Source organism: Cryptomeria japonica, chromosome 5 (genome assembly GCF_030272615.1).
Source record: "Cryptomeria japonica chromosome 5, Sugi_1.0, whole genome shotgun sequence".
NCBI lineage: Eukaryota > Viridiplantae > Streptophyta > Pinopsida > Cupressales > Cupressaceae > Cryptomeria > Cryptomeria japonica.
In genome coordinates, this window is record NC_081409.1 from 620,174,714 (window position 1) to 620,191,832 (window position 17,119).

At 35.5% G+C, this 17,119-nt stretch overlaps 1 protein-coding gene across 6 annotated transcripts in view; it reads right to left on the bottom strand.

Moving 5' to 3' along the window:
- Positions 1-7,820: 7,820 nt before the first annotated feature.
- LOC131063771 (THO complex subunit 5B) overlaps positions 7,821-17,119 on the bottom strand; it is a 91,244-nt gene continuing 81,945 nt past the window's right edge. For 2 of the 6 annotated variants that reach the window (XM_057997695.2, XM_057997696.2), the window contains exons 6-8: positions 11,721-12,372; positions 11,474-11,653; positions 10,646-11,238 (exon numbers count right to left, since the gene is read on the bottom strand). In XM_057997695.2, coding sequence (XP_057853678.1) covers positions 10,984-11,238; positions 11,474-11,653; positions 11,721-12,372 — 1,087 coding nt within the window. In that variant the 3' untranslated portion in view covers positions 10,646-10,983. Of the gene's footprint in view, positions 8,536-8,705; positions 8,857-10,645; positions 11,239-11,465; positions 11,654-11,720; positions 12,373-17,119 lie in introns of those variants that run through there. The other 4 variants (XR_009111128.2, XM_057997697.2, XR_009111127.2 and 1 more) reach the window with 4 other exon arrangements.

The window sequence follows — 17,119 nt, forward strand, 5'->3', positions numbered from 1 at the left end:
ATTCATCACTCCAAGCACTTGCGAATCTAGTTATATTTATAGATACTAACTCGGCTTATCAACAAGCAAGGAGGATTATTCACTCACCATGAGTGAGGATGAAGAGCATGTCCACTCAAAAGCAAAGCAAGGACAAGAAAAGTAAATTGTATGAGGTGATTGGTCGATTTCAACCTTCACATTTCTTTCCTTGGTGGTCAGATACACTTATGCATAGCAAGGAAGCATAAGTGGGACTACGCGAAGTTACACGGCTCCTATCAAAATTAGTGAAATAAAAAACATGAGCGCGAATATTGACATTTTCCAATGTTACAAGAATGCATTTATTTCATGATTGTTGTCATTATAGCATGTAGGGCGGAAGTGATGGAGCTCTCCAAGAGATGAAGCTTTGAATGGTATGAAAATGAGAATTATCTTCCAGCAAAGGAAAGAGCATCACATTGATGGGTCACATGACTGCATTTATGTATTTTGCACAAAATATCATCACAAATGTAATGTTCATAGTTTTAATATGAGGATCCATATATGATTTCGATTGTCGTGGAATACCTAGATGTAATTCAATTGGATTATAAACATTTATCATAATGCAACCATTGCAGCATGTCTTGTATATCAAAAAGGTTGTAGCATTAAAAAAAAAAGATTCACAGCACCTACTGAAGAATCAAATGAGGATGAATTGGATGAATGAAAAACATTCCATAGTGAACCATCAACTAGAGCATTATGAGCAATCTACATAACTTATGTAAAAAAGGACAAGTTGAATGTATTAGGAAAGATTTTTCTACAAATGACACCAATTTTTTTCATTTAACCATTCAAAGCCAAAGACCATGGAATGATTTTCTCATACATTTTTTTTCTCCTATTATTCCTAAGAAATACTCAAGATGGACAATTACCAGCCCAATTGATTTCCTCGTCTTGAGATTTTCAAGATAGAATTTGTCTCTCCCTAGTTTTGATTATTTGTGTTCATCTTCAAATTCTGATTGTATATAGCCATAAATAATGAAAAATACCATGATCACTTGAACAATGGAAATTCAAGTAGCATAGCATTAATTATTAAAAAATAGACCACTAATTTATGCATGCATATCTAAAGAATGAAACAAATAACTACATGAAAAGCTTCATATATAAAATGTCTCAAAAAGTAGAATCCACAACAAAATGCTCAACAACAATAAGAGACACAATGCGTCAAGTTCTTGTCAATAGTTAGAGAGGAAGGTAGAAATATATAGATGGATATGGAGAAAGAGAGAGGATCACAGAGTGTGATCCAAAACATTGATGTTAAAAAAGTTATACAATCAATTACTACTTATTAAATAATGGCTCTTACTACTTAGTAATGAGAGCAGTGAAGCATTCGATGTATAATCAACTACCAATAGGTATTAGGGTTTATGAAGGGAGACGAAAGTCATGAATTGGTCCCATTAAAGTAACTCATATAATAAAATGCATTTTTTTCCTTATAAAATTAAGTGTTTAAGAATGAATGTGATCAAATTTCAATTAAAATATTTTTGTTCAAAATAACATTGATAATTGTGAGAATTTGCCAAGATCTAGAGGCAATGGAAAGTACAAATAAGAGAGAACAAAATGTGACAAGAATAAATTATATTCCTATCAATGATGCAAAATATGATCAACTCGACCATCAAAAGTTGTTACATACAATGAATATAAGCATGCTTATATAGGCAAGGCTATATGAATATGTGAGCATACATACATGACATGTGGCTCAATAAGAAACAAGGGTAGGTAGGAAATAGGTGTGGTAGGTAGAAGAAACAATATAATATTCCACATGAACTGTGTGAGATTTTGCCAAGATCTACATGCAATGGAAAGCACAAATAAGAGAGACAAAATATATGATAGGAATAAACTGTATTCTATCAAGATGCAAAATATGATCAACTGGATCATTACAAGATGTTCAATGATTGCTCGTACAAACAATGTAGATGAGTCTGCTTATATAGGCAAGGCTATATGGATATGTGAGCACACAAACATGACATGTGACTCAATAAGAAACAAAGTTAGCTAGGAAATAGGTGTGGTAGGTAGGAGAAACAATAAAATATTCCACATGAGGTGGATCACCTACCGAAGGTGGAATTATCACTCCACAATAAGTGGATATGATAGAGTAGTAACAATATCAACACCATAAAAGGTGGAAATTCTCCTACACACTACCCAATGTGGCACAAACATCCAAGTGTCTCATACCCAAACTACTATGAAATGCATTTCCTAAGTAAACTTAAATAAGGTGTAATAATATCCACGATGAATAGTTATTTACACCAACACCCCCCCTTAAGTGCAACTTAAGGGAATGCACTAAAGTCTACAATGCAACTAAGCAATGCAAGATGGGTCTCGGCTACAAGACCATGTTAGGTACCCATGTACAAATGCAGATACAATCTTCCATAAATAGAGAAAGAGAGAAAAACCCAATGGGAAAAAACCCTCCCCCAAAAGAGAGATGATGAAAGCACACAATGCTCTTAATGATGAATGAGAAGAACAAAACCTCATGTGAGGAAAAAGTCCCCCCCACATGAGAACAAGCTCCAATAATAACCTGCAATAGAAAGCTCCAAAATGCAAACCCCAAATTTCTCTCAATTGGCAAACCAATGGCACTCTAATGTCTTTGATACCATGTGAGATTTTGCCAAGATCTAGAGGCAATGGAAAGCACAAATAAGAGAGAAAATATATAATAGGAATAAATTGTATTCTATCAAGATGCAAAATATGATCAACTGAATCATTACAAGATGTTCAATGATTGCATGTACAAACAATGTAGATGAGCCTGTTTATATAGGCAAGGCTATATGGATATGTAAGCACACAAACATGACATGTGGTTCAATAAGAAACAAGGGTAGATAGGAAATAGGTGTGGTAGGTAGGAGAAACAATAAAATATTCCACATGAGGTGGATCACCCACCAAAGGTGGAATTATCACTCCACAATAAGTGGATATGATAGAGTAGTAACAAGATCAACACCATAAAAGGTGGAAATTCTCCTACACACACTATCCCAATGTGGCACAAACACCCAAGTGTCTCATACCCAAACTACTATGAAATGCATTTCCTAAGTAAACTTAAGTAAGTTGTAATAATATCCATGATGAATAATTATTTACAACAACAAGGTGGATCACCCATCGAAGGTGGAATGTAATAAGACCACAAAAGGTGGAAATTCTCCTACACACACTATCCCAATGTGGCACAAACACCCAAATGTCTCATACCCAAACTACTATGAAATGCATTATACTAGGTAAACTTAAGGTGTAATAATATCCAAGATGAATAATTAATTACACTAACACCCCCTCTCAAGTGCAACTTAGGGGAATGTACTTAAGTCTACAATGCAACTAAACAATGCAAGATGGGTCCCAGCTACTAGACCATGATAGGTACCCATGTACAAATGCAAATGCACTCAAACAAGAAGAAATGGCAATCAAAGCCTAAGGACAAGCATCACCTTCTCCACAACAAGGAGATTCATCCTCTTCCAAGAGGGATAATTCACCAAAGAGGGAAAGACCTACTTGTGCCTATTGTAAAAAGGTTGGTCATGAGGAGCATTGTTGCCATTCTAAGAAGATTGATGAGCTTACACATATCTTCAAAAAGCATAACATTGATTTGCCTAATGCCTACAAGAAGGATGATTCGTCAACTTCTACTTCCTCGCAATCAAAAGAAAAGGGCAAGCATTCATGGCTTCTACAAGTGGGAAGACTCACTCTTTTGGGACAAGAAAAAGAAAAGTTCTTTGTGCTACTACAAGTCATGATTCAGGGAGATGGCTTCTAGATTCAAGGGCTTCTCATCATATGGCATCTTTGCAGTCTATGTTTTCTACATTTAAGTCTTGCCACATGCCGCAGATTTTGATGGGCAATCATGCATACATGGATGTTATTGGGAAAGGATCTATTGCCATTGGGGATAACTCCTTCAATTATGTGTTGTGTGTACCCCATTTGACAAACAATCTCCTTTCCATCTATCAAATCACACATGGCGCAACTAAGAGAATTGTGGAGTTCACACCTGAGTCAGTTTTCATTAGAGACTTGGAGACTAGAGGTATCATTGCGACTGGGGTGGTTGATCATGCATCTCGGTTATATTCCTTTTCAGATTTTGTTGATGATGATGATTTCACATATGGTGATTTTACACATGATGATCACACTTCTCGTGATGATTCAGATTTTGAAAAGAACTTTGAGTACTTGAACTTGGGAATTATCACATGTGACCCCATTCTTGAGCCTTGTGTTGCATCTCCTCCTATTGATATCACATCACCTATTGCACCTGATGATGCGGATAGTGCAACAATTTTGCCTTCTTGTGATTCAGTGCAGCAGGATATTCCTTGTCTTCCAGCTTCAGTTTCATGGGATGACCACTTGACAAACATTGTAGGTTTGTTTGTGGAATCCTACATTGCAGATTTGGGAGACATCGTTGATGATATTCATCTTCTCTTTGATGAAGATGATGCTTCTTTGATTGTTGCGAGGGAACACTTTGACCCTCTTGTTCATTCTCTACATGATCATTCTTTCAAGGTTGATATGATTGTGGATACCTATGTACAACAGTTGGAGGAGGTCTCTTTATCCTTTGAGGAGACATGTGAGTCTTTGGGACTTGTTCTACTTTCATCTCTACTAGATCTTGGAGTGCCTTTTTTCAGCAGTGTAGAGCAGTCTACCACCTTTAGAGGGGGTATCTTTCAGCATCGACATGGGGACACTTGAGCAGTTTTCAGAGATTTCATTCATCATGAGTTTTTTTCATACATCTTCCCTTCATGATTGGCGAGACTTCATGGATACACCTTTGGTTTTGTTTCTTCCTAAGGGGAGGAATGTTGTTCGACGTTCGTGAAGCAATTTCTTCATACATCATCAAGTTTTTATCATTGGTGTATATTCCACATTGAGGGGGGGCTTCCTAGCTTCTTCTTCTCTGATACCATGTGAGAATTTGCCAAGATCTAGAGGCAATGGAAAGCACAAATAAGAGAGAACAAAATGTGACAAGAATAAACTGTATTCTTATCAATGATGCAAAATGTGATCAACTGGATAATCAAAAGTTGTTACATACAATGAATATAAACCTGTTTATATAGGCAAGGCTATATGGATATGTGAGCACACATACATGACATGTGGCTCAATAAGAAACAAGGGTAGGTAGGAAATAAGTGTGGTAGGTAGGACAAACAATATAATATTCCACATGAGGCGGATCAACCACCGAAGGTGGAATGTAACAACAAAACTACAAAAGGTAGAAATTCTCCTACACACATTATCCCAATGTGGCACAAACACCCAAGTGTCTCATACCCAAACTACTATGAAATGCATTATCCTAAGTAAACTTAAGTAAGGTGTAATAATATCCAAGATGAATAATTAATTACACCAACAATAATTATTTATTATATTAACTTTTTAAAATTAAGTGCTCCTAACAATATTAATTTTTGAAAATATTATAGTGCTAATATTGACATTTTTAATGAGTGCAGCCAAATTTGAACTAAACCATTCTTATGCAAAAAAAAATGGTAATTTTATATTTATTTAATTTTAGAAAGATTGAAAATGAATGATACCAACAATATTAATATTTGAAAATGAGTGATACCATATTATAGATAAACATTGTTGTTAATAAATAAAAAGCAAGTGTTACTGATGAAGTTTAGCATAATTCGCTTTCAATAATAAATAAATAATTATCAGTATTGATGATTATTTATTTATTATTGACATTGATAAAGAATTATTTTTTATTTTTTAATGAAAGTGAATACTATTAAATATTATGGTGAAACTTCCATAAATAAATAAAATTAATATTACCAATAATATTGATTTTTGAAAATGAATATCACAAAAAATATTACATTTAAATTTTTTAAATATATTTTAATACTTATCTAATTATTTATAATTTAATTAATTTATATTTAGTAAAAAAATTATTTAATTTTTAAATATAAAGAAAAAATTTAAAAACAAATATTAATTTTTGAAAACAATACTAAAAATAAGTATAACACATACTTATATAATTATCTAAAATTATATACAAATAAATAATATATAAATAATATATATATATATATATATATATAAGTATAATAATTGTAAAGTTCAAAATGTTGAGTACAAAGTGATATTTATACCCGAAGACACCTTGCCATTTAAAACGATGTCAATTATCTCAATTATTGTTTGTTGTAAAAGAAACAAAACAATTTAAGAACATTTAAAAAGAAAATTTATGAGCTGGCACTAAAAACAAAACCGTTTTAGAAAATATTGTAAGAATCTTCTACGCTAAATTCTTGTCGATCTATGAAAATAATCAAAATTCAATGGCCATGGAGAAGAACACACTTGCATGTTAGGAGTATTAATAGAAAAATATTTTGTTCAATAAAAATATTTTGTTCAGTAGATGCTCATGCCAATGTAATCTCATTGGTTGTCAAGCTAAACACAGAGTGGTGTGAAATTTATATTAAAATATTTAGTGCGAAAAATTGGACTGAAATTTATATTAAAGTATTTAGTGAGAAAAACTTGGACTGCATGGATGCATAAGTATCCTGCCACGGGCAAGAACTAATAATGGATACTATTTCAACCTAAAATGGAGTACCTTAAAAAGATAGAACAAAAAACTTCCAAAGCACATTATAGCAGCTCATCAATTTAAGCCAAAATGTATCTGAAAGCTAAATTTCAGAGTGACATAATACTCCATAGCATCATATCTTCATAAGCACAAAGAAAGAACACTAAATCAGCTCTATAATTTAACAAGTCATTCAACACTTCTATGGGAATCATATTAAAAAAGGTATCAACAAACAATTAAGAAAAGATACCTGAATAGGGTTTCCTACCATAGAAAATGAATTTGGTTACAAGAATATGCATATTTCTTGAGTGTTCACACAAGCCAAAAAAAGGGCATCTTAATAATCAAAGGGCAGTAGCTAACTCAAATTGTATCCCTATGGCCTTCCTCCCTTACATAGAAAGCATCTCAAATAAGATCTCCAAAATTTACAAAAAATAGAGCTCATAAAATTTCCTTCAAACCACATAAGAAAGTCACGAGTCTGATCTTTCCCCTCAAGAACAAAGCATTCTACTTCACTACTTTGGCATCTATTGTATTGAATTTCATGTAGAGCTTCATACATCAACAAAACAAGTAGTTGTATTTAGAATAATCAAACATGATGCGGGCATCAAGCATTGATCGCATTAGAATTAGAAGAACCAAAGACAATGTCTGCTCCAAGGCTGCCAAGGTGCTTGTAAAGGACAATTATTATAAGATAAATTTAAACGAATTAGTTCAAATTGGCAAACATGCATGCAATCTCAACAAGGATTGGGGGTGGAGCCTTGGCCTCATGTAAAAAACATTGGCCTTACGTGATTTTGTGTTGGTTTATGTTTCATTCATTCACCTGTGTGTGGTTATTTGGCCAACACATTCAATTATCTTCCATTTTCATTTCCTCTTAGGTTCCTGTTAGCATGTGCCATTAGCCTTTTGTAAAATTTTCCAAACCTGCAAACAAAGTACAGATCTGCACAAGATCTAGCTGGAAAATAAGAAAAAGAAAACTACAGATAATAGCACAGAAGATGAAAACCAAAGCAGCTAAGAAAGGAAATTGTATTAACCATCTTATATTGCATTATGCAAACTGCATATTAATATAGAAATAGCCACCGCATGAACGAAATTACAGTGGATTAGGAAATTACAAAGGACATGCATTATGTTAAACATGCACCCTTCCTTTGTCAAATTAAATGCAATTACTGTTCTAACTAAATCATGGAGGTAAGAACTCCATTGAACTAAGCCTACGTGCATTGAAAAGGGCGGAGATAACAATATTAATTTGCCCTTCACCTTGGTTAGACTTAACATGTGCACAGATGTTACGGTGGAACAAAGAGTTATCCGCATATCACGAACAGGAGTCTGGTGCATGCGCTAACACCCCCCCTTAAGTCTAAGTGACGAGAGTAAACCTATTGAAAGGAAAGAGGAAAGAGGGAACCCAATGGGAACAAAACCCCCCCTCAAAATTTACACTCTACATGATACCTAATATGCTACAATGTCTTGCAACCAAAGATCTTGCAAAAAGTGGCTATTTGTGCCTTCACAAAGAAGAGAAAGAATGTCAATAAAGAATGTAGCAAAGTGAATGTTGTAGTAGGTTCCTTTGTAACAAATGATGCCTCTACCTTTTGGAAGATAGAAACCTCGAGCTATCGAACTGCTGAATTCCCACTCAAGGGAAATGTATGAAGGAATCAAGATGAATGGTTCTGAAAAATACTCATATTTCTCCAATCCAATGCTGAACTGCGACTCTGCCATACAAGATTCCAGAACAATTGTCATCGTGATCAGAGAGAGATTCAACAAACAAATAATAAATGTCTGATAGGATGATATCCCGTTCACCAAGAGGACAAGAATGAACTTGCTAAAGAGAATCTGAAGTAGCATTCAAAAAAACCAAGATCTCTATCAAACTCACAGGTGAAGGTGAAGGTACATCAACTATTCTTGTAGGTGGAGAAAGAGCAACTTGCGATTCTGATGCATTCCCAAAAAAGAGTAGAAAGGCATTATGTGAGAAATGGGGACACCATTCATGCCCATGTTGATTGCTTTCACAATACCTACATCTGCAACCCTTATACATATACATCATTCACTCCTTAAAAATATCTCCAAAAAGATACAAAAATGAAACCTTCAATACAATGGTTATTCCAATCTAAAACAGCTCTATCTTCGGTGCCTGCAAATAAAAGTGTTTAGCTGCTTCTTCCTAGCAACCTTGCTCTGATACCATGTAAAATTTTCCAAACCTGCAAACAGAGTACAAATCTGCACAAGATCTAGCTAGAAAATAAGAAAAACAAAACTGTAGATAATAGCACAAAAAATGAAAACCAAAGAAGCTAAGAAAGGAAATTGTATTGACCATCTTATATTACATTATGCATACTGCATATTAATACAGAAATAGCCACCGCATGAACAACGAAATTACGGTGGATTAGGAAATTACGAAGGACATGCATTATGTTAAACATGCACCCTTCCTTTGTCAGATTAAATGCAATTACTGTTCTAACTAAATCATGGAGGTAAGAACTCCATTGAACTAAGCTTGTGTGCATTGAAAAGGGTGGAGATAACAATATTAATTTGTCCTTCACCTTGGTTAGACTTGACATGCGCACAAATATTACGGTGGAACAAACAGTTATTTGCAAGTCACCAACAGGAGTCTGGTGCATGCGCTAACACCTTTCACATTTGCCTCTCGTCATCTTTTATTTTACAACATTGATGTCTTTTTTCCATGGCTTACCAATGACTGACTCCTCCCTCAGTTGTGTCCATGGCACCATGTGGAACTTTTGTGTTTACCCCTTTCTTTCTTTGCACTGCTTCGTGTCTTGAATTCATGATTTTGGTGTTTTATCCCTCAATTTGTCGCATTATTCTCTCAACTTCTTTGTTTCTCATCCTCCCTATGCTTTGCCATTTCCTATTGTCAATTGCATCTTTTTGTGTATTTATTCCCCTATTCAATTTTCATCATCATTATCACTACTAATGCTACCACTGCCACCACTACTACTACTATTGCCTTGTTTTTCTAGTGACCATTACCATCATTTCTAGTTGATTATATGGGATGCTTCTTTTGCTTTCTGCACTCCCCTTTGGCATATACTATCTACAAAACTAATCCTGCAGTCCTCTATCAATTTTATCTAGATGTTGGATCATGGAGTATGATCCAAAATGTTAAGATAAACTAATGCAGTTTTACCAAAAGCTTTTTACTCGTGAACATGTCCATTTTGCCAAAAAATAATAGCTACTGAAAGATCACAAAAAGCTGAAAGCAAATTTTGAGATTCAATTGAACTCGGAAGCATAATATCAATTACTCAAGATCGTTGAAATTGGCATTGTGTTTTGTCTCAGTTTTATGCAGCATCACAACATATATGTAAGAACCCACATTCCATAACCAAAAATTTCACTATTTTTTTTACTTAACTTTAATACATGCTCAACTGAATTGCATACTCAGATACTTTTATCCAAACAAGATAGGCATATATCCATCCAGGATAGGCATATAATCATACGGGTTAGGCATATGTCCATACAGGACAAGGGTTCACCTATCCAGCCAGGATTGGCATCTAGCCAACCAGGATTGCCATAATTTTATTTTAAAACAAACAGTACTTTTCAAATTGATTTACTTAAAGCTTCAAAGCATTTGATAGTGAATTCCAGGTTATGGAGTGTGGGTCCTTACAATATATATTACCGTTGCTCAAAATGTTTAACATAAATCGCATGAAAGATTTAAATTCCCAAAACACTTAATGTAAGCTATCAACCAAATATGCACCATCTAAACAATGCCTATAACAAGTATCAAAAGAAAACAACCTGACGAGCTACTCCATGATAAAATATATATAATGTACCTTGCAATATTGACATAAGCATTTCTATTATTCTCTTCCATTAACTTTATATTGAATATTAATTAATGAAATAGAATATCATTAACGAACATGAAAATTTTCATGGATGCTGCTTTCATCGAGTAAAAAATGATAAGCTTAAACTTGGTTTAAAGCCATCCATTTAGCTGATGCAAAGTTCTCAACTTTGACCACACCCATAGACATTTCAGCAAAACAACCAACAGACCTTCCAAGCATTCATGTACATGAACTTATTTTCCTCGTCATTAAAGGAATCTCATGCACTTAGTCATTTAACGATGTCTTATCACTCCATGAAATCATCTTCCTCCTGTCTCTTCCCCTAATTGACCTTGACAGGATACTTCCACTCACCGGTTCAGATAACCCCACATCAGTCACTGTCGTGTCCTTGACATGAGAACAAGAAAGTTCATGGTCCATATGAACGTCAAACAGCATTCCTAGAAAACTTACTTGATGCCCTAAAATTTGGTTATCCTCATCTTCTGGTAGAATTTTTAAGATTTGAAGATTCACCTGTTGAGAGAGTGAAGAGTTTGTCAACATTGTAATCTTAAGTTTCTGGATGACTAAATTCAAAGAGAAAATGAGACAAGTAATTCAAGAGAATATACAGTCATAAACATCTTATCAATCAATCAAAACTCACTAGAAACGGGCATTTAATGTACATCTGAAAATCAGATACGCAAAAAAATGAGAAATGAGATGTCATAACCCATTTATCAGCCTTTCATTCTAACCTCATTACCTCAGCTTCCATGGTCCGTAGCTCATTGTACCATTCAAAACCTGAAGCTCCAGTTACTGTTGCATCAGATACATCGAGCACACCTACTCTTGTGTCTGGAAGAGATGGTTTTAAACTATCCGAAAGCAAGCGCAATTGAAACAGTGGTGGCCTAAGAGGATACTCCATGCTTATTTTCACCTGTCAAAAAAGGGGTAAGAGATATGATTTCCACATAAAAAGAGAAGAAAATGGCTTATAATCTCACCTTTGCTTCCAGATCAACAGGTTTTTGTCGAGAAGCATCTTCCCTCCTGTATATTAGACAGAATTCTCTGACAGAAAAATCCTCCCAAGGCGTTCCAGCTTTACTGCCAGATCTAACATCTGATGCAGAATCTGCATCTATATCCATTTGTGCCAATTCCATCTCATCATTCTCAATCTCTAGAACCAAAGCTAGATCATCCCCAACTTCTTCACCTAAAATGTCTCCACATTTTGAGCTACCATAAATAAATCCTCTATGCTGTTCAGACTTCCCCTTACTGGGCACCGCACTTTTTGAAATTAATGCAAGACGGCTAGAGTTGTCAAAAGGAGATTCTTTCATCAATGGAGTTTTGACCCCATATGAATTAATTCCATTTATGGCCAAAGTGTGTGTTCCTGATGGAAGCTCCCCATCTTCTCTTGTACTCTCAAATTCTCCTTTAAGGGAAACACCCTCTCCATCCAAAGAAAGTGACGGATCGGTGCTTGGCTCTTCAACACCAAAAGAATTGGTTGAAACATGATTGTCTCTAACTTCTACCACAGACCAGCTGTGCAAAGTACACTTAAACCTGTGTGTTGCCCATGCCACATCTTTGAATGTGAGAGATGGCATCTTGAGCTTTGTTAATGAATCAAGCTGTTCCCTGTACAGCAACAAAAGCATTAATCTGAGATGACTCCATTCAATTTTCTAAGAAATTTCCCCAAAACATGTCAAAGAACATAATACTGGGGAAGGAAATCCATATAACTGAAGGCACAAAACACCACTAAAGTATCTATGATATATGTCAGACATAGCATGCAAGCATATTTTAATGGTTTGACATTCTAAGCATCACTGTAGACAAGCTATGATATATTCTTGAATCGTAGGACGCTCACAATCCATCTAGAGGACACAGAAACAATAATCACAATGCAAAAATTGGTGGCAAGGACTATCACTCTTTTCCCAAACTTTTCACACCATATAGATCTGAGTCTCTGAAGTACACGAACTCCATTGAAAGCATTCAAGATGACTGAGATTTCAATAGTAACTGAAGTTTATAATTCATCGATAAAAATGAAGCTATCCAAATTGATCGACTCTTTTTGGCTTTTTTTCAATAAAAAGAGAATACATTAACTGGAAAAATGCTGCCTTTTACGAAATGCCATAACCCCCTTCACTATGTGATAAAGAAGAGCAGACCTAAAGTACAAGAACTATGGTAAAAGCCAGTGTTACAAGACACAGACTCAGCAAACTGATTTTTGACCCAGGCTTGGACTTAACACTCAAACTTGACCAAGAATCAGAAAATTGAAAAAACCATAAGGCATAAAATATAAAGATTTTAAAGAATTGAAAACTTTACCATGCAACCTTCAACAAATAGACATTAAAGACACAATAAACTAATCAAAAAGAAGCTACTTTGATCACATATACAAGTATACAGTAATCAAAGAAGTATAGAAGTAAATTTTAGCTTAAAGAACTAACATATTTAAATATGTAAATAATGTCAAGTTCATACAAAACTCATGGATTATGAAATCTATGGCATCAAAACAAATATTAAAACTAGAAGTATAAGTCTACAACTCAAATGAGCTTATATTACTAATCCCAATGTGCATAATTGTATGGCAAATCCTAGTCCAGCGTCTGAGATGAAATGATATCTACCTTGATATCAATGACACCAACATCAAAGAGATCTAATTGCTCTCTATACTCCTTTGTGATGGCGACAACCTCTACCTCTAGGTCCACTTGATCAACCCATGCAAGGTCCTTCTTATTGAAGACAAGATTGTCAACCTTAGTGATCCAATCTGAGCATTAATCAACCTCCTCCAGAGCGTGAGAGATACATCAATGACTAAAATTTGTCTATGATGAAAGCGAAGATTGTAATGAACATAAACAAGATCATTGAACATTTGCCCTAACATCTTATTGCACTTCTTAAAAATATGTACTCAAACATAGTCCAATTGTGCTTGCATTTTGAACCACTACATAGTTGGCTCAAGACAAAAATTGCAATCCTTTAAAGATTTGCACCATAGCACTAACCCTTTGCACCACGCATTTGAAATGAAAAGAAAAAATAACTCAATCTTATTGTTCAACTTTCAGTTTCAAGTTCAATATTAACATAAAAATTTATAAAAAAAGAAAAAACTAAAAGTTACTATTTAAACTTAAATTGTGCCTTTAATAGACTTTTTCGTGGCTACAACGTAGTCCAAGTTGCCTTGCCTATGTCTCACACAAAGAGGTCGCCTTGTGTAAGTTTGTAGATCTCGATCTTAAAAATAATCTTCACTTCCAAACAGTGTTCCACGGGGACGCGTCTCCCCCAAAAAACCAAGTGTTTCCAAGACGGGGATGTTTCTTGGACGGGGAGATGCGTCCAAAACATCTCTTTGCCACCCCTCCATTGCTGCCACATCTCTCAGCCACGGAAGAGACGTTTCTTTCGTCTCAGTGCGTGGGAGAGATGTCTCTCAGAGAAGAGACGCCACAAAGAGACGTCTCTTGGACGCCTAGACGTCCCTCGACAGGGAAAGAGATGCCCAGGCGTCTCCTATGGCAGAAAGGCAAAAACCATGTTTTTAAAATTTTAAAAAACAATTTTGCATTGGTAAACGTAGCCCTAAAACAATGATAAGCTAATAAAAGAGACATTTAGTCTCATTTCAGTCATTTACAACAACAAAAAAGGTTAAAACATCTAATTTACAATAGCTTGGAAACGAGGGAGGTGGACTGTGTTGTGAGGTATTCACACATCGCCCAATTGCAAATGGGGACCCCCACTTTTTTCCTGCTTTCTAGGATAGTGTTAGAGTCCTTAGCTATTAGCCTTTGCATTAGAAGGGTATAGTTGGTTAAGAGGCCAAGAGTCAAGTGGATAGCCTTGTGTGAGGTGTGAAATGAGTATGAACTTATTAGCCTCCAGTAACGTCTAGATCACATGAGTAAAGCCCAACATGAGATCAAACAAAGAATGAATGAGAGACTACTAGTTAGGGATGCTTCAAGTGCTCCTCTTCTAGAGCGAAATTCACTTCAAGTGCCCCTCTCCCAGAGCGAATTTCACTCTTGTTGCCTCAAGTCAAAGGCGAAGTCATATTCAAGTTGATTTTTTTAGGTCTTATAGTATATAAAGGCATAAACTAAGGCATAAAGTGATAAGGTTGAACTAAAAAGTACATTTTCAAGTTGCTTCAAGTCCCCTTAGTTGAGAGCAAAGTTGTTCCTAGAACACACTGTGAACCTAGTTTCAACAAGCTTGAATGAATGGAATGAAGGAGAATGAGCAAGAAAACACTAAGTGTCAAGTTTCAATCCACTTCGGGTGCATGATTTTTGGACTTCACTTCATGTGCATCCACTTTGATTTGGACTTCACTTCATGTGCATCCACTTTGGAGCGAACTTCACTTCATGTGCATCCACTTTGATTTGGACTTCACTTCATGTGCATCCACTTTGGAACGGACTTCACTTCATGTACATCCACTTTGATTTGGACTCCACTTCATGTGCATCCACTTTGGAGCGGACTTCAATTCATGTGCACCCCTTGTGGAGCGAACATCGTGTACTCAAGACTCAGAACGAAATTCATCCTAAGACCTCATGTTGAACATGCTATCACACATTAGAGTTGAGAGAGTAAGTGAAAGAGAGCAAAGGAAAGTTAGATTCTTGATTTGAAATTCACTTCATGAGCATCACTTTTGGAGCGAATTTGACTTAGAAGCCTCGTTTGAGTGTGAGTTAGAGCATTTGAGTGAAGATAGCGAGCATGAATTTGATTTGAAGATCACCTCAAGTGCTCCTTCTTTGGAGCGAAGTTTACTTTGTGTGCTCTTTGATAGGAGCGAATTTTCCTTTTAGGCCTTCATGTGCAAGGCAATTGGAGCGAAGTTTGATATGTTTTTGTGAGTGAAGGTTTGAAAAAACCTAAGGATTGAATTGATGAAACAATGAAGTGATCGAGGGCGAGTTCGATTTTGACTTGAAATTCACTTCAAGTGCTTGCAAAGTGGAGCGAACTTCATGTGCAAGGCAATTGGAGCGAACTTCATGTGCAAGGCAATTGGAACGAACTTCAAGTGCATTGGTTTAGGAGCGAAGTTTACTTCGAGTGCTCCACTCTCAGAGCGAAATTCCTATAGAGGCCTTCCCTAAGCTTAGTTTGTCATGTTTTCATCAATAAATGGTTGAAGGACTCAATGTTAGAACCCATAGAATGAAGGGAAGTAAGTGAAAGCAAGTTCAAAGACAAGTTTGAGGGTAACTTCATGTGCATCCAAGTTGGAGCGAACTTCATGTACACCCACCTTGGAGTGAACTTCATGTGCACCATCCCTAGAGCAAACTTCAAGTGCTCCACTTTAGGAGCGAAATTGCTTGTAGAGCCCTCTTCCAAGTTAATTTGATGCCTCCACCTGCATGAAGGATAAAGTATTCAAACCTGAAGTGATGAAAAGCAGAATTAGACTAAGTTTGAGAAGAACTTCCATTTGCCCACCCTTAGGAGCGAAATCTACTCCAAGTGCTCCTCTTTAGGAGCGAAAAACACTTCAATTGCTCCTTCATGAGAGCGAATTCTCTCTAAATGCTCTTATCAAACCTGCAAATCACATAAAATCAGAAATTACGTCAAATTAGGGGGTTATATATAAGGTATATATCCTGTGTGTTTTATGCTCATTTGTTTGTTTTGCAGCAGATGAAGAAAGAAATCAAGGGGATCACGTTGGAGGAGGATTAAAACAAGTCTCCCAAGGAGCAAACTTCAACATCAAGATCAAGATACAAGGAAGATAACCTCAAGGGAACTTCATAATCAAGCACAAGAAGGTGATTACACAAGAGGCATTCACCTACACAAGGACATGATCCACAACACCAACAACACGAAGGGAGTCACAGAGAAGGAACTCCAAAGGAGAGAAGCAGTTGTGGCATCAAGAGTTTGTTCCAAGGCAACATCAATACTTCAAAACTAAGAGGAAGACAAAATATATACCTTGCACTTCCATGATTAAGGCATTCAAGAGGATAGTTTCAGAAGAGTTAATCAAAGTTAGAAGATCATCATCATCACCGTTGAAGCTGGATAATGATATTCATTCATAATGATGAATCAAGTCTAGAAGTGCAAGTTAAAGTGATATCCTAGTCAACATCCTAGTCACTATCTCCACCAATGTAATGTCCCCAATTTTAGCTGCTAAGCTAATAGGTGACATATGGAGGAATTAATTAAATTAATTTCTTATAAAGTAATTAAAATAAATTAATTATTAAAAGTGACTTTATATTTAATTAATTTAATTAAAAAGTGACTTAAGTATAAAAATTAAAAATAATTAAAA